The 26,136-nt window shown below is 45.2% G+C and overlaps 1 protein-coding gene across 3 annotated transcripts in view; it reads left to right on the forward strand.

Moving 5' to 3' along the window:
• The window catches only part of gse1b (Gse1 coiled-coil protein b), a 107,762-nt gene extending 81,685 nt beyond the window's left edge, over nt 1-26,077 (forward strand). For 2 of the 3 annotated variants that reach the window (XM_084541548.1, XM_084541547.1), the window contains exons 2-16: nt 3,459-3,656; nt 10,002-10,210; nt 14,753-14,919; nt 15,222-15,422; nt 16,694-16,861; nt 16,991-17,355; nt 17,656-17,986; nt 19,349-19,992; nt 20,119-20,231; nt 20,349-20,613; nt 21,361-21,474; nt 21,657-22,031; nt 22,283-22,621; nt 23,045-23,148; nt 23,615-26,077. In XM_084541548.1, the coding sequence (XP_084397674.1) occupies nt 3,461-3,656; nt 10,002-10,210; nt 14,753-14,919; nt 15,222-15,422; nt 16,694-16,861; nt 16,991-17,355; nt 17,656-17,986; nt 19,349-19,992; nt 20,119-20,231; nt 20,349-20,613; nt 21,361-21,474; nt 21,657-22,031; nt 22,283-22,621; nt 23,045-23,148; nt 23,615-23,755 (3,732 nt within the window). In that variant the 5' untranslated portion in view covers nt 3,459-3,460 and the 3' untranslated portion in view covers nt 23,756-26,077. Of the gene's footprint in view, nt 1-1,587; nt 1,685-3,458; nt 3,657-10,001; nt 10,211-14,752; nt 14,920-15,221; nt 15,423-16,693; nt 16,862-16,990; nt 17,356-17,655; nt 17,987-19,348; nt 19,993-20,118; nt 20,232-20,348; nt 20,614-21,360; nt 21,475-21,656; nt 22,032-22,282; nt 22,622-23,044; nt 23,149-23,614 lie in introns of those variants that run through there. The other variant, XM_084541546.1, reaches the window with a different exon arrangement.
• The last annotated feature ends 59 nt before the right edge of the window (nt 26,078-26,136 follow it).

Consider the following 26,136-nt stretch of genomic DNA (forward strand, 5'->3'; position numbering starts at 1 on the left):
TTGACAGGAAATGACTGCAGAGAGATTGGGGTGACATGCAACAAAGCTAGACTTGAACCAGGGAAATTGTTAATCCTGAGAATAAAGGGATTCCCCATGCATTATGGTTCTGCTTCTTAGTACCAGAACTGGAAAACTGAACAAGCGAAATCTATGTTAACACCGACAGCACCTCTAATTTTTATGATATGGTCTGTCGTGGTTGCTTCAAGTGTCTTCAGAGAGATGGTCTCAACACAGACCGCAAAGAGACACTATTCTCTAAAACTGGCTGGGTGATCATGTTAGACAGGAAAGGGGTGGAAGAGAGAGAGAGAGAGAGAAAGAGAGAGAAAGAGTTTAACAGTCTTTTGTTTTCTCAAGGGAGACCGACCGTGGCTTTATGAGTAGAAAAGAGCTTTTTCAAGAGGTGGCCTTTGGCACTATGCTGGCCACCGTGTGGCTTTACTCCCTGTCATCGCTCTTGCTCACTTGCTCCTTTGCTGTTCTGAGAAAAGCAGCAAATGACGGAAGGAGGAAATGACTAAAGAAACAACTCATTCACACCCCTGCAAAGACAGCAGGACAGGCAGAGGGGAAGTCAAACCCACGCTTTTACCCTTTTCCTTAGCCCTCCACCCCCAGCTAGGTGACCACTATTACGCATTAATTTTATCCACGCTGCTAACAACTCCTCGTAATTCTAGTATATTTGTCTGTGTGTAGCCGTGTGTGTGTGTGTGCGTGTGTGCGTGTGTGTCCGTGTGTGTGTATGTGTTTACTGAAAGTGTAAATTGTCTGTCTATTTTTCATATGACTTCCGTGTTTGTGTTAAATGCTGAAGTTGGCTTAACAAGAATAAATATCTTTCATTTCTGGTTTTAATGTTTCTTAACTACAGTTTGCTATTGTAAAAGAACAATTATGAGGACAAAGTAAATTGAAAAGAGACAGATTTGGCAAGATTTTCTCTCTTTTGCTGCAAGGCTTAACACAAGCCAGGGCATGTTCATCATCTCTACTTTCTCTTCGCTGTTTTCTTTATTTTTTTAACAAGGGAAGGGTGTCTTATATGTTAACCCACCTGAACCCCCTGTTTATGCATACACACACACTCATACATACTGCCTGATGCTCCCCAGCAATGGGGTCATATGTGGTGAAGGGCTGAGCACCCTCCTCTGTTCCTCCTCCTCTCCCCTCCCCCTCCTCCAGTTCGCCTTGGCAGAGCATGCATGCCTGTGTCTGTTATCTACAAATGGCTGAGGAATTATAGGTTGAGAGGGGAAGGGGAGGAGGAGTGAGGGAGAGTGTAATGGGGGAGGTGGGAGGGAGGGAAAGGGTGGATGAGGTCATGTGACATCGCAGCAGCTGCTAGCCTAAGAATTTCTGTTTTCTCACTTAGAGGGAGAGCTCCAGCAAGGAGGGGAGAGAGATAGGCAGCATGTGTGGTGTGTTGCTTTGTTAGATAAGCTCTAAACGGTCTTTGTGAGCTGCAGTGCGAGAGACAGGAAGGCAGGCAGGCAGGGAGAGGGTGGACCGGCAAGAGGAGATAGATAGGAGAGAGAGAGAGAGTGTGAGAGGGAGGGAGGGAGGGAGTAGGAAGATGGTGTGTGTCCTGTCCGTCGCTGCCGGTGTGTACTGGGCTGGGCTCTACGTGAAGATGCAGCCATGGGGGATCCAGGCGGCTCCACTCCTTTGTGCAGTAAGGAGCTTCGGCCATGCTTTTAATCTATGAGGGCGGGGGGGTTCATGAACCACTGCCAGACCTCCGGATGTGTGCCTCTGTGGATTTGTCAGGCTACATGCTTGTCCGTCTCACTGTGTTGCTCGCATGCGTTTCTATTTGTATTGTGGTTTTATATGTGTGGTTGACAGTCTTAAAATACGATGTGGTCTGACTTTAGTTCTGTAAAAAGTTCCTTGTCTTTTCCGACTTTTTTGACTTTCTCTGAAAGGGGAGGGAAGAGCAATACACTATTGTCTCAAGAAAAAGTCACGTTATTGGACTGAGGCTGTACATGGTGTGTGTTTTTGCTTGTTTGCCAGTCTACCAATGGTGCTGTGTGGGTTGTTCCATCGTCGTCATTGTCGATTCCATTATTAATTGTTTGCTGGGTTCATTCAAAGTGCACTGGGTAACTGGGAGGTTACAGGCAGGACAACTCAAGAGGTGTTGGGAATGCTATTCACTCTCTTATGCCTGACTTGCTGCTGTATGTGTCCACTCAAACACACACGGTGCCATGCCTCTGCTCTCTTCTCAGGAGGGAACATGATCTTTTTATAGCCTTCAGAGCCTCTGGGGTAAACCCAGATATAACTCCTACTCATCTAATTGTGTTATTGATACACCGTTTAGTAAGCAGCTCTCATTTCAGTGTGTCTTTGTCATATGTGTCTCGAGCTGGAAGTTTACTTTGAATGTTGATTTAAGGAGGATCCTGAACAATATCCAGCACGTGTGTGTGTAACCGTTAATGCTTCTGCCAAACAGGAACGTCACTAGTCTGAACTCACAGTGTCCTCTGAGCCACCCTTAGTGTGTATGTGTGTGTGTCCGTTTTGCTTGAGCACGTCGGGCTACCAGACTCCGCTCTGGCATTTAGGGATTCCACTGACCGAGGGTCTGTCAACATGGTGTCACTTTTCAACACACACATACACAGGAAGGAAAGGGACAGCCGTTTCAACCTTCCTCACATTTGCTACCCCCACAGCGACCCTTAACTAAAATAAAAGTCAAAAGTTCATTCAAAATTGTCTGAATTCAGAAATAGTCTAGCTTTTGGCATTTTTGGAACATGTTTTTTTCCCTCTTACTCTTACTCTAAAATTCTCTGTGCTCCTTATTAGAGAGGTCCTTGTAGCACTTCTTTGGCAGCATCAACAACATAAATGAGCCAGTTTTTCTTAAATGATGGTACTGTGAGGGAGCCAATGAGTTGCTAATTTGTTACATTTTAGCTGGGAGCAGTAAGGATGTTCAACACTGAATTTGTTAATGACACTATAACATATTGCCACTAAGAAATTATGTCACCATGGTAATGTTGGAGCATGCTCAGTAGAGGTGTGTAAATTGCTTGACCATGGACCTCTAGCAGACACACAGTCAACTACAGCTCTTTGAGCAGAGGCAGGGTGACCTGCCCTCATCACCTCTCACCTCTGACCCTAAGCCATACAACGAAAGCCCCTCTGCCCCTCACACTACCAATCCCCATCCTCCCCAGCTGTCACAATCAGATATCCAGCGCCACACACTGAGTGTCGCTGTGTCCAATAAAACAGCTATGTGACTATATTGTCCACTTATGTTTGTCTGCATTGGTCCTTGCACCTTTATTTCAATACACGTGTTTGTACAGGAATATGTTTTTATTTATTTTTTAACTTTTTTTTCCCCTTATTCTTTCCGTTTAATACAGTATTGATTAATAATTCCTGGATGTCCTCCCTTTTGTTTCCATTCATAGGCATGAGCCATGAGCCAAAGTCACCATCGTTAGGAATGATCTCCACTGCGACCCGTACCACGGCGACGGTCAGCCCCCTTACCCCGTCGCCTCTGAACGGCTCCATCGTAGCCAATGGAAGTCCAGCTGCTCAGTCAGCTCATTCTGGATTTGCTGCAGCCCTCCGTAAACTGGCAAAACAGGCTGAAGAACCTCGAGGTAAAGCTACGCAACATGAATGTGACACATTTCAGAAGTTGTCAGCATACACTTTACAGTTGATTTCAGCTGTGTGCATACATGTATACTCAAAGATCAGTACTGTATGTATAGCAGTGGAGAATGGCTGATAGCAATGAAGTGATACTCACACAGAATTGAATTAGTTAGTATCCCTGGAGATACTACTATGAAAAGGAGCCACTCTAGCTGACCCACTTAATGTGCTGTGTGTGAGTCCATGTACGCTTGGGTGAGCTTGTGAGTGTGTATATCTTGGCTCTCCAATTCCTCATCATTCATAGCTCCTTGTCAGTGGCTAGCCACATGAAATATCCAACAGAATCCCTATCTCTCAGAACTCTGTCCTGTGGTGGTATGAATATGAAATAAGCATTAGGTGGTTGAGTCTCTAATTATTAACCCTTTATTTTGGCCTTCTGAACTATCCCTAAAACAAGATTGTTCAAAAATCCATTTAAATGTTTTTAAACTGCTCAGTGAGAGTTTTGCAAGTTTCTTACTCCCGTCTTTCCTTTATGTTTAGTAAATGCTAACATGGTCTCTAGGACACATATACACGCAAGTATTTTCCAACGCTTATGTGTCTTTTAAGAATCTATTTATAAACAAGCTTACAAAGCAGAATCTGCGCAGGAGAGCCTCTGTAGGAACATTCTCATTGTGAAGTTGGTGTATGTTTTTGTGTGGATGTGTGGCTCTGTGCCTTGGCTCCAGAGAGGCCCAGCTACCCCAGCTGTCCACCCTTGCTCTGGCTCTTAAATCAGTTGGTCCCCTCCTTCCTGGCTGTCCCTGGACACCTCGCTCCCCAGCCCATAGCAGTCTGGGACCCAGAACCCTGCAGATGATTTATTGCATAGAGAGAGGGAAAGAGAGAGAGCGAGAGAGAGGGAAAGAGCTCGGATACCAACATCTCTTCGTCTCCCTCTCAGTCTTTCTCCCCATCATCTCTATTCAGTCCTTCATCTGTTCATGCCAGCCCTATTACTTTCTCTATCTCTGTAGAACTTCTACTTCCGTCGTCCTGTCCTGCCTTTTCATTTTATTGTGGACTCACGTTTTATTGGAATTGTTCCTTCTTATCTCTGTGGAATGTGCCTTTTTGTCAGTTGCAGCTAAACAGCACAAGGACAGTCTTCTCTTAATCCTATTTTTTTTAATACTTCTGCTTTTTTATGTCTCATTGTGTAGCAAGGTGAGAATAAGTGTGAGCTGTTCTATTTGTAATCACAATGTGTCAAAGAAAAGAGTTCCTGTCTGTGTGTTTGTCATACAGACACCAGATCCTATCTTATGAAGCTCTACCACCTTTTTATTAAGCGCACAAAAAGCCCCATTGTTATTTTTGAGGCCCTCTGACTTTACCGCCTGGTTGGAGTAGTGATGTGTCGGTGAGTCAGCCGTCAGACATAAGGGGCAACTGCCTGTGTTAGGAGCGCCGGCTCCAGGGTGGGCAGAGAGACATGAGGCCCCAGGAACTCAAGTCACTTTTCTGTCTTCTCAGCCTGTATTTATAGGCAACACACCCAAACACCAACACACATACAAACAGTTGTCTTTGCAACTGTGTAAGCTTCGTGATTTCTTTGCATGCTCCAGCCTGCTGTCCTTTCATTACCTTTTGACTCAACCTCTCTTTGTCTTTCTCTTGCCCTCTGGTTGATGCTTTGAGCTGAGTGGTGCAGTATATATGAGGTGCCATGACTCAGTGTCCTAAGGCCTTGAGGAATTAGTTAGGTTTGAGTACTAGTATCACTGCCACCGGCTGCTGAACTGATTTAAGACCCTGAGCACGGCTGCTGTTTATATACACACCCACACACACGTTTGCACACACATAGACACATACATCGTCACTTGTCTGTGGCGAGTATAATGAATAGCTCTGTGTAGTGAGTGCTGCGCTCAAGAGGGGAGGTGATGGATAATGAGTATTGGAGCAGCATAAAGGACACACTCTCATCCAATGTACACTCGCATGAAAACACACTGTAGCTCTCACATATGCAAGCACACAGACACAGATAACACACTGCTTCCAAAAGGCAGACCTGCTGATATCTGATTAATTGGGATTAATCCTCTCTGTTGTTTCTTCTCACTCACTCTTAGACACATAAACACCACCAGTTCCACGACTATGTTTATACCAACTGTAGTACACTGCCAGGAGTCAGAATAAAGAGAGGGTGAATAAAGGTATACCAGAAAGATGGAAAAAGCTGGCTGGAAAAAAAACAAAATAGAAAGTAATTAGTAGGTATGTGAAAACCTGGGGTGCTGGTCAGACTGTGTGTATCTCCATGTGTGTATGGTTTTGTGTGTGTATGTATGTATGTGTGTGGCCGGAGGCTTCCCTTGTTTCTGGGAGCCCAGAGCATGCTGGGACAGCGGGGCAGTGTGTCTCTGACCTCTCCATCTGGAGCCTGCCTGGAGCTCACACAGCCTTGCTGTGTTCAGTGTGTCTGTGTGTGTGTGTTTCTCAAAGGCAAACCCTTCAGGCTGTGACTGTCCCTGAAACACTCACAAACAAGCTCATTTGCTTTCTCCGTCCCTCTCTGTCTCTATATACGTAGCAACGATACATGTATACGTACTCTCTACAATAGTGAAGCCGCATTTAAGTATAATGTACAGTATGCAGAAGGCACCAAGGATTGCTCGTCTTATTTCTGTCCGCCATCTTGTACCGTCTTCCTTTCTCTCACTGGCACAGCAACACACACTGTGTGCCTCTCCCCTCCCCCAGCTCAGTGATGCAGATTACAGGCTTTGTGTTGTGTTGTCAGTGCATGGCAAGACTGTAGTAGCAGGTGTGTGCAGTGTTTGTGTGCATGAGTGTGTTTGTGTGTTAGAGTGCACGTGTTGAGGCTTGTGCTAGTGCGTGCTGGTGGGGTGGCATATGGATGCAGGGTTGGCTGGGCACTGCTATGCACACCAGGTGTGAAATGGACTGTTTAATTAAGTGCTGATGTTGTTGTAATGCATGCTGGGAGGGAGGAGGTGTGCGGAGGGCTGGGTGTGTTGGCAGGGTGGAGAAAGTAGCTTCTGCCTGGCTGGGCTTGCTATGCCTGGCCGTTTTGACAGAGGTGGTGGTGGTGGTGGTGGCAGTGAGTGGAAAGGGGACATTTGGCTTTACAGATACATTGTTGGGTTGTCACCCTATGAAGTCTCTAGATATTTAGTGGGCTTCATTCATATTGAAGCAGCTTGACTCCCCAAAAAAACCTACCGAAGAGGCACGGTGACATTTTTTTCTGTTTCATTGGGTCAGCGGCTGAAGTAAAGGCTGCCGTTTACACATGGACACTTGGCCACAGCCTCTGACCGCAGTTTGGTTGGTTTGTTCATGGCTGCTGTTGGTTGTATCTTTTGTGTGTGCGTGTGTGTGCGCGCGCGCGCGCATGTGTGGCTCAGCTTGAGCGGTCAAGTGTGGAGGCAGTCTGGGAGAGTGGGACTGGTAATAGAGGAGGCGATAGAGAAAGGAGCTTCACATTAATCACACACAGCTTGGGACTAAGACAGCATTTTTTTTTCTGTCTTACTCTCTTCTTCTTGTTCTTTCCCTCTGTCTCTACCCCTTCTGCCCATCCCCTGCCCTCTCCCTGCAGCCCCCTCCCGACCCCATCATCACACCACACACACCCCAACGCAGCAAGCAAGTGACAATCAGTGCTGCTAATGAAGTGCAGGTTGAGAGCTGATGAGCCAATTTTAGACTCTGGGGACGAAGGCTCTGTTCCTCCTCCTCTGACTCTTCGAGGTCCCTATAGGACCAGCATGTGTGGCCATCTTCTTTCTGTATAGATGGAAAGGGAGGAGCATATGGCAGAAATGACACCAGGTTGGTGCCAGTCACATGTTTCATATATATAATTTTTCTCCAATCACATGGCAGTATGATACGAGGGAGGGGCAAATAGATGCATTGGTATGGAAATTAGAGTAGGGGGACTGAAAATGGCACAAGAGGAGATCTTTGATAAGGGATGGTGGCTTGATAAAAGAAAGAAGCATATGAATTCATATCTATTTATAAGAAACATAAAGGGAAACATACATAAATAACCACGCATGGACACTTAACCGCTCCTCCAAGACACCTCCAACAGCCATTACATGCTGTAAATATCGTACATGTGTTTATAAAAATCATGTGTCCGGACTGACAGATGGACATACTACGTCTGGTTGGCATGCTCAGTGTTTGATTAACGGAAAGGACATGAAGGAGGGTGTATGAAGAAGTGGAGAGTAGGTGGCCGTTGTGTGGGGCGGAGGAGAAGGGAATGATATAGGAATAATAGCTGTTTGTGATTTTTGTGTGTGTGAGGAAGGAAGTGCACACAGATTCTGGAGAGAATGAAACCGCTGGTAGATGGCCCTTGTCTCTTTTATTTCCTTCTTCCCATCACCTGCTTCTCTTCCTGCTCTCTTAATTATTTAGTCTGCCCTGCCTCTTCTCTGGTCTGCTCTGCCTCTACATGGAAAAGGAGGAGATGGGGAGAGAGAGGGATCTGAGAGAAATAGATGGAGCAGAGGTCTGTTGCTTAGCATTTCAGAATCACTGTGATCACCCCACCACCACCACCTCTTCCCTCCCTTCAGCTTTATTTGTTCCCCCATCCATGTGTATGCATGTTGTGAGTGTGTGTGATGAGTGAATAGGCTGTGACACTAGAGCTGTATTAAGTGTAGCTCCATTCCCCAGGCTGAGTGGGCTGCTATTGATTGGCCTAGTCTTGCAGGGGAGAGTAATGGCTCTCCAAGGTGAGGGGGGAGGATTAGGCCACTAATTGCCATTGTGCAGACAAGATATGACTGCCCCCCCTCAAAACCCCTCCACCGCACCCCACGCCACCACTGCCACCCACTCACCCATCTGCAACCCTTATCTCTTTGCTTTCCTTTCCGCTCCATCTCCCGCCTCACCTCGCACCTCTTTTGCGCTCTCACTCGTTGTTTTTTCCCAATCATCCCCCATCTCCTATCGTTTTTCATCTTCTTGTCTCACCTCACATGTATCATTACCATCTTTTCCTCACACATTTTTTTTTCTTGCCCTCCCCATCCTAAAACCACTCACACATAGATTTTTAGATTTTCTCTAGACATCATTGCATTGCCATTATTGATTCTTTCCATTATTTAGTGGTATCAGTCAGAATGAAGTGTTTAAAATCATTTAATATCCTGACCGCGCCTACTACAAGCTGACGTTGTCTGTTGGGTTATGTTGCCACGGAGACCAAAGCAGGGAAGAAATGGCAGTTGAGTAGAGATCTGTGGTTTTTGTTCTGGTGGTGATAATTGGAGAGAAGCAGACCCGAAACTGGCCTGAGGTTTCAGCTGCCTTTTTAAAACATGGCTGCATGTAAGCACGTTGATGCACAAAAGCACACTACCTGCACACTCACACATGAGTACACATCTTTCACTGTCCTTTTTGCTGCACCAGTGTGTGTCTCATTGAGAGGGTTGTGACCCAGTTTGACTGTGTTGTACTGCGTTCGCTCTGAGCAGAGGAGACATACAGCACACTGTACTATCAGGAAAAGCGGCGGAACCTGCAGAAAAAGAGAGGGAATGAGAGGAAACATGGACAAAACACACAGACTAAAAAGCGGAGCAGTGCAAGGAAGGATCAATAAGAAAATCAGGAAAGATGTGGTGGATGTAGTTGAGAGTAACAGAGGAACAGAAGGTGTAGCCTGAATGGGGGGTGGTACAGTTGTAAGGCTGATAAGATGGAGGTACAGTGATGTGCACGTGAACAAGCTATCATTTGAGAGCTTTGGATCTAGAGAGAGAGAGAACACAAGATGTATGGAAAGCCAGGCATATGACCAGACCGTGACCCTGCACTACAGGGTTTCCCTTGAGGGCTTTGTTAATGTGGCACAGCTACAGCGCAACAGAGAAGCTCATTGGGCCAGCTTTTCACCACCTGCTGTGTGTGTGTGATGGAGGGGGGAGTCCAGTGAGGGGGTGCTTGCATATACATACAGTATAGCTGCTCAGTCTCAAGCAGTGTGTTCTTGTGGTTTGTGTGTGTCCTGTATGTCAAGGCTGTGTGATTCTCACAGGGCTGCCCATCCTGATCGCTGTCACTTCATAATAGGGGCCTAGGGCCATCCATCTGGCACTCTGTTTGTGTGTGTGGATGTTATTTGTTGCTATTGTAGGGACACAACCCCTTTTTATTCCCTTGTGAAGAAGCTACAGGATCATAGTGTTGTTACATTTGCCTTATGTTACTAGAGAAAATCACAGACTATCAGTACCTTTTTTTAACTCTTCTCATTTGTCTCCGTCTTTCTCCAGCTGCGTCCTCCATCAGCAGCGAGTCATCACCAGTGTCCTCCCCGGCTACCAACCACAGCTCTCCAGTCAGTACACCCAAGAGGGGACCTCTTGTTTCAGGGCCTGTCCTGGTTCCTCCAGGAGGCCACAGTGTGCCAAACACTCCACCTGTAGTCACCATTGCTCCAACAAAGACTAGCAACGGCCTGTGGAGGAACGAGGGACGCCAGGTAAAACTACCCCCCCCCCCCCCCCCCCCCCCCCACACACACACACACACGCACACACACTGACCTTGAGTCTGCTCTCCTCCCTTTTTCTGTCAGTTGCTCTTTCTGAAGTCTGTTTTTTTCTGGTTTGTTTTCTCTCTTTGCATTATCCTGTCAATCTCTTATATGGCTGTTAAAGCAGCATTCAGATCTTCTCATTCTCTAGCTTTCCTTATAGTATTACACACAGACAGATGCTTGAGGGATTAATGGATTTTGTAGCTTGCCTGAAATGCATAGTGTGGCAGTATGCACTTGACATATGTACATGTGACATAGCTGGCGGGTCTTTGAATGCGTCCCACACCGCCATTTCATCCCAACCAAATCCAAAGGCTCTGTGCATTAAACATTGTCAGCTGCCACTGAGACATTGAGGTGACGGCCTCAACGGTAGCAAACATCTGGGCCACTCCAGCCCTTCTCCCCCTTGCCCTTTGAACCACTCCCTCCTGAGTCCCGGCCTTGAGCTTCCTTAACCCCCCAACTTCACCTTAAGCCTTACTCTTTTTACCTGAGCAGTCAAGTGTATCCTCTGCCTCCTCAACCAATCTTGGTTACGTAGTGGGAGAGAGAGGGGGAGAAAGAGGGAGAGCTGCTTGCTTTGATAAGGAGTGGATTATGGATTATGGCCTTGCTTTAAGCCATCTTATCTCAGCTCAGGGCTAATGGTTGAGGCCAAGTGCACGGTTATGAACAGCACTCGGCAACATGCGCAAACTCTCTGAGACACTTTGGCGGTTCCCCGGAGACAGACAGAAGGGGGATAGTGAAGGGTGAGTAAGGAGGTCAGCCAGCAAGCAGTGTGTGGTAGCATTCAGGCCATTGTCTTCCCTCATGGAAACCCCCCTGACCCTCACCCGGTGTAGCTATAGCTTTTACAGAGTGACCCTTCTGCAGTTCAAAGGTCAGGCAGAGCTGGGAGGGGCTGGAAACACAGGGGAGCTTACACAGTGATGTCACCCATTTTGTCATTTCTTCAGCATCAAAGTTTAAAGGAGCAGAAAAAAATATACAGCTACATATATGGTATATAACGCTCTGTGTATACAGCATTTGTGATCTTATTTTTGGGGCTTTTGCACGGTGGTTGTGTGTGTGTGTAAGAGGTCAAGCTCAAATTGAAAAGGTCGTGTCACTGGGTTTGTGGTGCCCCCGAAAGGGGCTCGGGGCCACCCTGACAAAGAATGAGGAGGTTAAGGGAGGTGATATGGACAAGAGGTAGGGATGAGGGGTTAGAGGTTGGGGGGGACAGCAGCAGGCATGTGTCATTAAAGCTGGCGTCATAGCATCTCCCCTATTTCTGCAGTGCCGCTTCAGTAAGCGAATATAACGGTGGTCTCAGAGAGTCAGAAGACCGTAGAGGACACACATATATACATACCATTTTCAACTGTTCAGTAGAACGGATCCCTTGTGAAGTGTCCAAGAAGAAGGTGTTTGTTGCTGTGTGTACAAATGTACGTGTCCCTCTTTCTCGGAGTTAGAAGGGTATTATAGAGTCTTCCTGGCAGAGATATGAGTCCGTTTTCAGAGGGGGGTGATAGGCAAGGCAGTAAGAGAGGGAGGGCTTGGTGCGTTGGCATTTTGCTTTAATGACTGCAGGAGTCTGCTCCCGCTGCTGCCTGTAATTGCTTTATAATTGGCAATTTGGATTCATGGCTCCATCTGAGAGGCGTAAACGAGCACTCTACAGTGTGCGGGGTCTCCCACCCTTACTGAGGGTTACAGGGGCCTGGCTCACACAGAAGAAGATGGCTGTTAATGGATGTGTCTTTGAGTTTGAGTGTTTGTATTTGTGCTGTGTAGTGTGTGTATGACAGGGTACCAGCGAATAGTGTGTGTCTGAGAATAGAAGGCCTTGTTTTTGGGCAGGTTAAAGGTCAAAATGGGACAGGTGGTTGAATGTGTAGGTGGCTGTGTGTCTAATGGGTCTTTATGATATGCGCATTTTTTGGGTTCTGACATGTAACACCCATACCGCATGCTTTTCTGTAGGTGTGCATGCTTACATTTATTCAGACATACGCAATTTAGGACTATCAGCTATAACCACTATTAACATAAACTAATGTCTGTATTCTTTCCTTGTTAATAGTCTTACATATAAGAGGGTTTTTCAGTTTTTCTGTGACGGTATAAATTGTAAAAGTATGAGGCACGATAAGAAATCTGTGACAAAATTGCAGCAGCACCACTATGCTTTGTTGTTTTACAGGCATCTTTGTCCCATCCTCTTATGATAGGATTTCTGTGAAATTTGTTGGAAAGGAACAGCTGATTCAATTTTAGTGGTAATCTGTGTCTGGGAATTGCACCAATTGACAGTTATTGAGTCATAGCCATGATTATAAAACCCCTGTGACACACAAATTGTGTATGACGCAGGGTATTGAACACAGGTTCAACCTTCATTTGATTACCTACTGCGGGTCATCAGATAAATGCCAGACAGACAGCGGTCAACACTTGAACTGGCATTGTAACTGACCGTGTGTGACTTTATTTGCTAAGCAGGTCCTTGTGTTGTTATGTTAACAAATGTGGCCAGTGGAGCATTGTTTGGTCTTATATTAGCATACATTTTCATTATAAGGTCACTCTCTGTTGCAACAACTTGATGAGTGATGAAACTGGGGCACACACTGACGCAAAAGGTGCAACTTGGGAATATGAAAGTGCTGCCGACTTTTCACATAACAAACATGCATAAATAAATGCACAGACCTGTGGCACCAGGGATGTTCAAGTGATGGTGACAGCTTCAATAAACAGTGATCTTTCAGTTTGCAAATCTGTCATCAGTGTGATTATCGCAATGGATTAACTGACACCGTGACTGAAAGCAGCTCCTCTTATTTTTACAATACATACAACCGCCAAGACATTGCTCACCCGTTTTGTATACCTGCTGCAGTACAGCTTTATGGCGCTCAGGAGTGGAGGGATAGAAGAAATACACACAGCACATGTGCACATTACTTGATGGGCAAGTAAATGCAGGTTCAGAAAATAAATGTGTCACTGTGTCTGCCATAAACACAAAAAAAAGACTGTGGAAAAAGAACCAGAACGATCAAAGAGCAAACAGAAACTGCTTTTTGCAGTTCCCAAGCCACTATTTGAGACTGACTTCTTTTGACATATATGAACCTCTTTTCCAGTTGGCTGCTGGGGCCATCAGGGAAAGCCCACCTTCTCCCTGTGCTCGTAAAGCTATGAAAGGATTGGGATGGAGTGGGGGTGACTATAGGGATGGATGCTTTGGGGGAATAAAGAGGCCATACTGTTTAGTGAAGCGCAAGAAACAACAAGGAGAAAACAGTTACATTATTCTACTGTGAGGGGTGGGTGGGGGCTGGTTTAAGAAACAAAGGGAGATGTGGGGAGTCTAAACATAAGAGGCATTTAGGATTGGATGTTAGTGCATCAGTGTCAGCCTGGGTCAGTGGCTGTGGAACAGGACGTGGAGGTAATGGCTCACTAAATGGGATTTGTTTTATCAGAGGCAGTGGTGAGAGAGAGGGCAGTACTGCTGTAAGGTCTCTTTTTAATCCCAGGGAGCCCAGAGGTTAATTTAGTGGGGCAAGAACTGCCTTCTCCTCTTGCCCACCTTTATGGCTTCATCTCTGTCTTTTCTTCCCTCGCTCTTTCTAATATTTCTAGTTGTTCCCCTGCCATCCTCAACTTTGCAAGACAAGAGATAAATGTTCCACCATTCCCATGAAAATCCTCCATGACTGTGTATCACTCTATAAACAATTTCCTTGTACTTACTTACAAAGGTTCTAGATTTTTGGTTCTGCCATTGCATTTGTGGGAAGAGGGAAACCAAAGCTTCAGAAAATGCCCTCCTACTCCCACAGCAGGGTGTCTTTGTAGCTCTGAAATGGTGTATGTGCCTGCTGAGTGTCTGTGTGTGTTTGTTGTGGGATTGGATAAGTGAGACCAGGCTTGCTGCCAAAGGGAAGGAGGGAGGTGAAAGAAAAGAAGGAAGAAGGAGAAACACAGGCAGAGAGGGATGTTGCTATTTGGACTTTGTTGTCTTCCCAGTAGATGTTACTGTGAAGGAAATGTGAACACACTCACAGGCACACACACTTCGCAAAGATCAAAGTCATCATCTCTTAGAAGCACTGCTGTTGTCTCCCATTACCACATCCTCATCGATCATAAGGATGACATATCTTGTTTACAATTAGAGAAGAACATGTGCCTGTGCTTTCTTGAACACCCTGTGCCTGCTTCCTCCAATTTACCATACATTCTCCTCAGAGAAATGTTTAGCTGTCTATATTTATTGTGAGGTGTTGTCTGAGAGAAAGCATATATAAGTGACTGAGGTAAGAAGAGAGAGCGAGGGAGGCTGCCAAACCACAAACAGGCCTATTCTTTCCCCTGTCTCCCCACCTCACTGGATGGTCTCCATGAGCAGTGACAACCGTGACGGTCACAGGTCTTCACAAACAATGACTAAGACTCTTTCTCTGTATCTCTCTGCAGGCTGACTCGGGGCCTCGTGGGGCCAGCAGGGAACGTCTAGGTGCAGAGGGGACACTCTCCCAGGAAAAGGGTGGCCCCTCAGTCCCTGCTCACCTCCTGGGAAACCCCTATGCCTTTGGTCTCACCCCCGGTGCTGTCATGCAGGATTCACGTTTTCAGCCCCTTAAGTGAGTCAATCACTTCTCTGCCTTTTTCTCTGAATGTGCAGAGTCTACATGTTTTTAATTCTGAAGGAAATTTCTACTCGCTTTGATAGAAATGCACAATCAATAATTCACGGTTATGTTAAACATACTGGAATAAGCAGCAACAATGCACATTTGTCTTGTTGACATTAGTGCTGAGGAACAGTTTAGATTCACACAGTTTCTTGGTGGAAATTAATGAGTTTCCACAACAGTGAACACACACAAATCAAACTAACCATATATTTTTCCTGTTGTGCCTCTACTCCTTCTGTTCCTGTCAGCCTGCCCAGACAGTTGTCTAATGCAGTGCCCCCTGGTCATGTACCGGAGGAGTATCTCCGGGGTTTCCGGCCCTATGCCACAACCGAGGATGCTCTCCGAATGCCCTCTTTACCCTTGGGCCTGGACCCTGCAACTGCAGCTGCTGCAGCTGCCTATTACCACCCCAGCTACCTGCCCCACCACTCCTTCACGCCATACAGGTAAGCCTTTCCATTAATTTGTTTAGTTGACTTGGCACCCATTTTATCTGAGTGCATACTGTGCAAAAAAACATATAACTGAACTAAGTATTTGTACTTCTTAGACTCAGCAGTAATGGCCCTGACATTGAATTCATGCTCCCAGGGGTAAAATATTGATATTTGTGTAACTAGCGGAGAGATTTTATTCAGTGTTTATGTGAGCCATGACTAGGACAGATGGGAAAAAAATGTTAGGAATACATGGACTTCTACTTAAACGAAGGTGACAGAGTATCAATAAAAAGTACTGGCATTGAGCGCTGGGGTACATCTTTGCAACGTCTCTGTGCTACAAAGCCTGTATTTGAAAATATCCTGATCAGATGTGTCAAAGTGATTTTGAAAGATTCTAAATATCCTTCAGAAGTGCAGACAATACTCTTTTACTTGCTACATTTCAGTGCAGTATCTTAACAAAACAAGGAGCACGACACTCATTTGACAGTTTTCCAAACTGTATAAATGTATATGTTTTGACGCTGTCTAAACCAATCCACTTAAGAGCATGACTCATTTTTAAATGTCATTTCACAAGCTAGATTATACTGTACTCATGGATAGAATGAGAGAAGAGAACTACAGATGGTTTTGCTCTTTTTAACTGTCTGCCTGGGACTTGTTCATCTCCATAAAAGAATCCTCAAACTGTTTATATATCTGGGAAAATATCCTGCTTCGAAACTGTGTTTTGCGGATTCTTTCAAGAAGGACAAGAGCATCAGCGCCATGATTATTCTCAAGGAGAAAAAAAAACAACGCTCCAAAAAAAAACAACAACAACATTTTGAATGTACACTGTACATTCTGTAATGTATGATCACATGTGCGCTGTGTGTGTATTGAGGAGAGTGCTGCTTGCTCTGAGCTATCACAGACTGCGTGCCCCTGGTCTGTCAACTAAGCAGGATCACAGTACTGCCGCACCCATCACACACTGCACTGTAATGGATTTAATGAGGGGTTGAGCAGTGGATTTCACACACATACACAAAAACTCACAGTTGTGAGTCAACATACAGCACTTTCTTGCTGGCTGCTGTGTGGTGATTGAGTTTAGCTGACAGACTCTGCTGGTTCCTTGAAAGATGGAAGATCCCTTGCTGTCGCTTCTTTGGGAGATGGAGGCACACAGGTTAATGAAAGTGAACGCTGCGCTGTCACAAAGGGAGACTGAATCCTTCTTTCTCTCTTTTTTTCTCTCTTTTTTTATCGTAATCTTTATCTCCCAGGATGGATGACCCGTTCTGCCTCTCTGCTTTGAGGTCACCTTTCTATTCGCTGCCAACAGGGGCAGGTTTACCCCCCATCCATCCCTCTGCTGTTCACATGCACATACCAGGGGTCCGCTACCCTGGAGACTTCACACACCCTTCACTGTCAGCACTGCAGTCTGAGAGGTAAAGTCCCCTTAATCCATGCATGCATGCATACATACAATCACAGCTATATACTCAGAGTAGATCTCAGTGGTGTGATTTTCCCTTCTAACTTCATCTTTTGTCTTTTTTTTTCTTGTCCACTTTCAGGCTTCAGCTAGAGGACGAGCTGCGGCAGCGAGAGAGGGATCGAGAACGAGAACGCGAGCGTGAAAAGGAGAGGGAGCGCGAGGCAGAGAGAGAGAAGGAGCGGGAGAGAGAACGAGAGAGGGAGAGAGAGCGGGAGAAGGAGCTGGAGAGGGAACGGGAGCGTGAGAGAGAACGGGAGCGCGAGAGGGAACGGGAGAAGGAGAGAGAAAGAGAGAAGGAACTGGAGAGGCAGAAAGAGAGAGCGCTGAGGGAAAAGGAGCTGCAGGCATCCAAGGCCATGGAAAACCACTATCTGCCTGATTTCCATGCCATGAGAGGACAGGAGGAGCGAACCAAGCCTGAGAGACTAACTCCTAATCGGGCTGGTATGTGTCCATGCATCCCATATAGCCTCCATAAGCTACAGTCATACTGCTTGCAAACAAATGGTCTGATAAACAATGAAGCAACTAGCTGTTTAATAAAACAATGAATCAGTTATTACTAATGAAATTCATCTGAAACACCTGAGAACACCAGCACCCTTGTCTACATTTGGCATATTTGACTGTTTTACGACAGTTGAAAATTAATTGAGAAGATAATTTCCGTATTAAATAATCATTAGTTGCATCCCCAGATATCTTTATTTTCTGCTTTTTAAACTGACTATTTCATCCCTGCAGATAAAACCAAAGAGCCCGCTCTTCCAGCTCCCAAACCAGTTCCACCGGGAATCCACTCTTCGGTGGTCCAGTCACATCACCCCGTCCCAGGTCTGATACCAGGCCATGGCCTCTACATGGGGCCCAGCACTGTAGGGGCAGGGCTCCCAGCCTCAATGATCGCTCAGAGGACCAATGAGGAGGAGAGGTGGCTGGCGCGGCAACGCAAGCTGCGTCAGGAGAAAGAGGATCGTCAGTACCAGGTGTCTGAATTCCGCCAGCAGGTTCTGGAGCAGCACCTGGACTTGGGCCGGCCAGCTGACACTCCAGATCACAGGACAGACTCACACAGGTGAGGCATCACTCACAAAGCTTAAAGTGTTGCAATCCAGCCAAATTGTGCTGAAACACATTTTTAACCACATTCTATGGCAGTATTTATTTCAACTTCACTTGGCAGTTGAGTCATTTTGGCCTTGTTATCTGAGACGAGAAGTTCTGGGGTCCCTGTCACCAAAATGCTTGCATACTTTCAGTACACATACTGTGGTGATTTTGTCTGTTTCTACTAGCCTGATAGGGACAGTTGTGCCTGTGTTTTGAAGCCTTAGAGTCTGACAGGCTTTAGAAGTTTGTTTTCAGGAAGGACTGGAAAAAAGATAAATCCTGTCAGAGGCATCACATCTACTCTATTTCTGTTCCTGCTACCTTCCAGGCCTGACATGGCGGCTGTGTTTAGGTCGGAAAATGACTGGTGTTTCATGACAGGGAATAGGTAGTGGTTTCAAACAGGCAGCAAGTGGGAATACTAAGATACACAAAGGCTAATTCTGAGCTAATCCTCTCAACCTTGCACAGCATAAGCCCCCTACCACCTTTTGTAACCGTGTCTGTGTTTGTGTTGTTGTGTGTAATTCTGAAATGAGGTTTTGGTTTGTGCTGGTAGGATACAAGAGATGCATGCGTCTGCTATCAGTATCCCAGCAGTATAATCACAGAATCACAGCTCGCAGGCTGCAGATTGCAGATAAGACACTTTGACTCACTCTCACACACAAAAAAAGACCACAAACACAAGGCATGGATAATTTGACTGGTTATGCAGTGTGCATCCTGTCAGGTTTGATCTAGAGAGACACTCAAGACAATGTCTGTCAGCCATTTGCCATTCTTTCTTTCTTGCTAATACCATTCCTTTTTGAGTTTTCCTTTTCACCGTTGTTCTCCCTTTACATACTGTGTGTATTCTTCCACACTCAACATTAAGTGTGATTCCCTGTCCAACAATCCATCGTAATGCTCACCATCCCCGTGTCACTCTGGCAGCCTATCTGTCAGAAGACTGGCCTCTTCCACAGTATACTGTGTGTGTTACCATGTGCACGTCTGTCTCTGTGCACAAGCATGCTTCAGTACAAGGGCCTAACAGATCAAAAACAGGTCTGTATATCTGGAGGACAGTGTGTGCTTTGGCCACATCCTCACTCTGCTCTGGGCTACTCTGTCTGGGCTTGATAACACTGCTTTGCACCGACACGCAAATCCACAAACATAGTGACATGGATTAAAGGAAGTAGGCAGGGCATATGAGCACTGTTGTGTGTCTCTGTGTAGCATATGTGATTGAGAAACACTCTTTCTCAATTTTAGAAAGAGATGGATATTGTACTGTATGTCTAACATATCCAGAATTCCTTTTTACATTGTGTTTCAGATCCATACCAAATCACCATGAACCAGGAAGTCGGGAACTCCACCCGCTCTTAGGTGCCCCTCCACCTCTAATCTCCCCTAAACCTCCGCAGCCACCACGTGAACACCACCCTCCGCCTCCCACGACTCTGTGGAACCCTGCATCCCTCATAGACACAGCCTCAGAGTCCAGACGTAACCACGAGCCCTCAGGGATGGGACACTACGATCTCAGTCGGCTGCCTCCAGGGCCCTCCAAGTACGAGGATGGAGCCCGAAGGAGAGAGGGGGGAGTACTGGAGAAATATCCCCCTCTGAGAGGTCCTCCTGGTCTGCCTGAGCCCAGCACATTCCTTGCTGATTTGGAAAAATCCACCCAGTCCTTCTTGAGCCAGCAGAGGGCATCCCTGTCTCTGTCCAGCCAGTATGAACTGGAGGGAACTGTAAAAAGCAATGCTGCATTGAAGAATCTCCAGGGACACCCAGGACACAGTAGGCATGGACAAGGACTAGGAATGGTCACCGGGTCTGGTATGGGACAGTTAACCTCACTGAGTACGGGTCCAGAAACAAAGCTGATCTATGACGAGTTCCTTCATCAGCACCGAAGGCCTGTCAGCAAGCTTGACTTGGAGGAGAAGAAAAGAAGGGAGGCCAGGGAGAAAGGTACTATTAGACATGCTTTCTCACATGCCAGGAAAATCATAGACCTCATCCTTTTTATCAGACAGTCATCTCTATTAGAGGATTTAAAAAGTGGGGTGTCAGGAGTGACCTCTGTGTTTTCTGCAGGTTACTACTATGAGCTGGATGACTCATATGATGAGAGTGATGAGGAGGAGGTGAGAGCCCATCTCAGGAGAGTAGCAGAGCAGCCCCCACTTAAACTAGATGACTCCACAGAGGTAAACATCTCCCAACACATACTGTTGCTCTCAGTATTTTTATGTGATTGAAGAACACACAAATCCTCATGAGAAAACATTGTAGTAAGATGATTGTTTTTAACTCACTTTTCACAGAAACTGGATTTTCTGGGAGTGTTTGGCCTGACCACGGTGGGCCGGCGGGACGAGCTGGTGCACCAGAAGAGAAGAAAGAGGAGGAGGATGCTTAGGGAACGCAGCCCCTCGCCACCTGCCTCGCAGTCCAAACGCACTCCACCTCCGCCTCAACTCAGCACACGCTTCACCCCTGAGGATATGGACCGAGCACCAGAGCTGGAGGATAAGAAGCGGTTCCTCACTATGTTTAGACTGTCCCACGTCACTGTACAGCAGAGGCGAGGTAAGGCCATTTTTAGTAATGTACACTTCTAATTTTATTTAGTCACATTGAAGCCACTAGAATCCTGTGGTTAATACACTGTACATATGGTTGATTGTGTGTAACAGTTACTCTAAATATGGGTTATGATCTACGTTTATTAGTGGAAGCTAATATTAAAAATAAACATGGCGTACCCTTATTGTTAAAGAATAGGTGTTTTGAGGAAACCAACTTTACTGCCTTCAATGGGAAAACATCAGAATTATGAATAGTTTGTTCACACTACAGATGTTTGAATGTTTCTGGACAAAGCACACGTCTATATGTTTCACCAAGCTAGTTTAAAACTAGTCCATTTCTCTTTAGCAGAGTAAAGAAGAAGACTGATTGCATGCTCATTTAGCTCTTATAATATAGTAGTAATTTCTCAGTTGGCTCTACAGCTTGCTGATGCTTCGCTTCTGCTGAGCTCTGGCTGCTTTACTTGCACTATGTTCTCATTAACATGCTGACTCAAGCCTCAAAGGAAATTATAAAGGGGTCAAAAATGATGATGTCAACCTCATACCCCTATATTATATTATTATATGCAGCAAGTATTAAACAATACATGCACAATGTATTGCTTTACATTACCCCTGTTAGAAAGATGGACCCGTATCCTAAGCCCTTAAACCAACTCAAGTAACAGCTGCTTCTTAACGCTCAAACAACACCCTCAGGTGTTTAAGACACACATGACACACAGTCATTTTTCTGCCTTAGATAATGAAAAGGTGGTGGAGCTGCTTCAGGCCATTAAAGAAAAGAGTGTAACCTTGGATACCATCAGACATGCGCCTCATCCACTGTGTAAGAGCCCTCCAGCACAGATGTCTGGTACGACATGATTTAACATCCACACTTTCTTATCTCTGAATTATTGGTTTCGTTAATTCATATAACATATCTAAATATAAACTAATGTAAAAGTAACAATGGTTCCTAATAGCTTCATTACATCTGTAGTAATGTGGATCTTCTTGACCTCATCATGACTAACATATGCTCAATGATTGCAGATTCAGCATTTACCCAGCCTCCCTCTGAATCAGAAGACCACCACAGTGTCAGACCACATAGCCCCTCCTCACATTGCCCAGCGTCCCCCAGTGGCCATCCAAAACCCCTTGGGGAAACATTAAGACCAAAGGCACCCCCTTCTCCAGCTGTCTACCCAGACAAGGCCCGGGGGCCCAGTGAGGGGCCGATCTCAAAGAGAAGCTCCAGCCTGCTAAACAGCTTGCGGCCCCCACTCCCCCTTCAGGCGAAAGAGGGTCTCCACAGCATCAATGGACGCACGAAACCTTGGGACAGCTTCACCCCAGAGGAATTTGCCCAGCAGTTTCACGAATCTGTGCTTCAGTCTACTCAGAAGGCTCTGCAGAAACACAAAGGTATGCGTCACAAGTCAAGATCATGGAGATATCTTTACAAAGGTGACTAATGGCTAGTAGGACAGAGTAGTAGGGGGGCCCATCAAATGTGAACAAACAGTGGAGAGAGTTCAAGTATTATTACAGAAATGTGGCCACTGTATCTGTTACAAGCAATAATTACATAAAACTGAAAAATAAAAAATAATATTACGTTAATAAAATGGATGAAACATGACAATTGTTTCTTCTCCACCACCTTCTTCCTTCAGGTGGAGCCACAGGGGCGTCAGAGTCGTCCCACCTCCAGGAGTCGTCTGTCCACTACAACATTCCAGAGCTCCAGAGCGCCCCTGGCCGGCCACCACCGCCACACTCACAGTCTCATTCAAATGCGCAGTCATTTCCTCATCCTCATGCACACTCTCACCCTCAGTCCAACGGGCAGCACTTTGCACTGCCCATACACAGGGAGACGTCAGGGGTGAGGGAGGACCTGTCTGGGCCTGAGGACTCTGAGGAGGATGAGGATGAGGAGGAAGAGGAGGCCCCAGTTTCTAAGTGGCAGGGGATTGAGTCTGTATTTGAAGCCTATCAGGAATATGTCGAAGGTAAGCATCCACAGAGAAAATGTAGTGATTATACTGATGCTACAAAATCTCATGCTTCTCATACTTTTGCAGCACTTTTGTTATATACTGTTTATGTCAAACTGCAACAAATGAAGACTAATGCATATAACAACTAGAATGAATATAAACCTATTATAATAAAACTGTTTTGCTACTGATACTAGAAGAGTGAAGACGTTAAAGTTGTTATAATGTTTTTTGTCACTAGAGGGTGGTATTTATCCACTTCCACACAAATCGCTTAATTGCAAAATGAATGTATAATCAGTATTTGTTCCAGAAATTCATTCAAATTAAGTTCAGCCCAGATCCAATCAGTGTGAGTCGATTATGCCTTTATGGTGTACTTTAAGACATATTTTTGTTCTAACCCCTTTTCTCTTATTCTCTGTTATGGCTTAGAGCAAAGTTTGGAGCGACAAGTATTGCAGAGCCAGTGTCGAAGACTAGAAGCTCAGAACTACAACCTCAGTCTGACGGCTGAGCAGCTGTCTCACACCATGGGGGTAAGACACAGACACAATGAAACATAAGGAGAGTAGCAGAGATTCAAAAGCCAAAATATTCTGTGCAGAAGCGGCAAGGCAACTGGGAAAAATAGTTTAACTGCAAGGTTCGCTGTAAAGAATTTATTGGTCAGACACGTTACTTAAGAAATGTCCATAGAAATGGATGATAGTGTTTCATTATAAACTGCTAAAAAAACTCCATACTGGTTTCAAGAACACCAGAGTAAAGCAATGTTTGATCCTTGATATTTGAGGTGCTGGTGTGCAGTGATGTCTGCAATCTTTGAACTAGAGGACATACTTTAGGATTTTTAGCATTTTAAGAAGCTTATGTTTCTCTATTACATATTTTTGTTTTGTGACTTCCAGTATGAAGTCATCTATTCCTATTACAGTCACTGTGAGTTTTTTTTTTAGTTTTTTATTAATATTCTAATTTATTATTACCTCCCTTGTTGCTTAGGACCTGATGTCCCAGAGACAGAAACTAGCAGTGGAAAGGGAGAAGCTACAAGCAGAGCTGGAGCACTTCAGGAAGTGTTTGACGCTGCCACAGACGCACTGGCCGAGGGGCGGCCATTACAAAGGCTACCCTCCAAGGTGACCCTGACACACTGATCTGATGGCCCCCAAGCCCCAGCCACCTCCCCTTTCAGACTGACACGCAGAGTTTATTTTTTATGGCCAGGTCCTCATGGCTCCACGGTGGAGAATATGGCTGGCTAGATAAGATGAAAGAATAAGTAATTAGTTGAGTGCACAGGAGACTGGACCATTCAGTGAAGGACAGGCAGTCTTTGGATTGTGGCTAGCCAGGGACTGCACCACAAGCCACTAATGTGTGCCAATGTAGCCAACCCGGAGATCAGCAAGAGTATGGGGCAAGAAAACCTGAAGATCAACAAACAGACACACACACCTGCTTTTCACATTCTTCAGTCCCTGCTGCTCTGTTGTTCAGTCCCTGCATCCCTCACCGCCACAGCTACACAGACAATCCTGCCAATGAGGGAGCAGCTAGACCCCGGAGGGGTGTCGTTACGAGACTTGATAGCTCCAAATCTCCAAACAAAGGCTCCTGGTCACTTGGGACTGATTTTATCACAGTGGCCACATGAGCTTTTGAACTGGAAATGCACTTAAGAATAAAAGCTGAAGAACTACCTGGTGGTACTGTGTTACAACGAAGAACTGTTCAAATTAGGGAAGAACTTAGAAAATGCACATTTTTGGAAAGAATTAAGGAAATGTTTTATTTCGAAATAGAAAATTTGAAAATAAGAATTTTAAAAGGTGCTTCAGCCTTGTATTGTATATAATATGAAGACTTAAAAGAATTTTGTATGTTTTTATTACTTTAATCATTGTTCTTTTAAAAGACAAAGCCTGCCATTTTTATATGTTTATGCTTTTTTGGGGGGTTGGAAAAGAAAGCCTTGCTTTTAGTGTTTGTACTGCTGCTGGCCAGAACAGCTCATTTTAAGACATTTAACTGAGTGAGAGAACGCAGGATGCACTCCTCTTCTTACTCTGTCCTGGCACTGCGCAGCCGAGACCCAGCCACAGCCACCTCATCCGGCCTCCGAGCTCAGCAAAGCTTACGTAGAGGTCCTGAGACCTGCCCTCTCAGCCCCGTTCCTTCACAGCAACACGTGTCTTGTTTTAATTCCTCTCTCCTCTGGTCAGCTTCACTGCTGCAGGCATGACTACTGGTAGTTAGCTTGTGATATTCTCATGCAGCAACAAGATCCACAGTGACACATACACATATATAAATATATATTGCTTACTTTAGTCACTTGACTATTTCGTTAAGACATGAAGAGTCTCTTAAGCAGTCAGCAGAAGAACTGGTCTTGATGCTTAATCCCTACCCTACCCTACCATTGGACGTCCATTTGACTTTGATATTTATATCACATTTGACTCAAACTAAAGGACGGTTTACATAATGTTACACCTTACAAAATCAAGCCCTCATTAGCAGCCATTAGAGGACATAGTGCCAAAATAAAACTATAGTATTTTGGATTGTTAATTGTCATTGAAGTTGCAATTGGGCAGCCATACCAGAACAGCCAATTTCAGTACTGAATACCTTTGACCCTTCTCATCTCCTTCCGGCATATCCCTATTTTTAGGACGGCCCACTAAACAAAGTTGCCAACATGTTCTAAGTAACAGGCTGGAAATCACATGACAAGTCAAGCTGCCTCTCTCATCCTACACTGAGACTGGGCTAGTATTACACTTCCATCAGTGAAGTCACAGTTTTGATGTGAAGGGTGAAGGATTTCAGTGTTTTAAAGTAAAAAAAAAATACAAAAAGTTAATTTATAAAAAATAAAGCACAAATGTCCCACACATACACAATATTACAAGTGCCTCAAGAATTTGGGAGCATGTGACTGAGTTGCAGTCCACATAATTCTACGCCTAACGTCTGATCAGGGACTTCACATTTTACATCTAGGTGTCCACTGTATGTCTCACACCAAGTCAAGAGCAGACACTAAAATTGTTTATCAAAATCAGTTTAACCACAGGACCGTTTTTTTTTTTTTTTTAAATAAATGAGGCCAGATCAGAGGAACACAGAGTGCGGTCTGTCAGTTTTACAGAGCAGAAGAGAGCCAACAGCGAGGGAGCATGCATGCTGAGGTAAAAGCTGCCAATGAGCTGGGGAGGAAGGTGCAGTACGGCGAGCCTCTTGCTCAAGCCTCCCTGTGTCTCCAACCCACGCACGCCCATGCAATAGCCCCATTACTCAGTGGAGGATGTCTAGATGCTGTGAAATCCTGTTTTTAAAATGTACTTGTTTGAATTCATTGTTAATGTAATATATTCTTTGTTGAATGTAGTAATTAGGTATTTATGAATATATGGCTGTGATTTTCCGACAAAAAAGAAAATAAAATATGGCAAAAATGTTAAATATCAACAGGCTTTGTGTGTTGTGTGGGTGCTGGTTTAGTAGTCAAGTCA

Source organism: Chelon labrosus (genome assembly GCF_963514085.1).
Source record: "Chelon labrosus genome assembly, chromosome: 3".
NCBI lineage: Eukaryota > Metazoa > Chordata > Actinopteri > Mugiliformes > Mugilidae > Chelon > Chelon labrosus.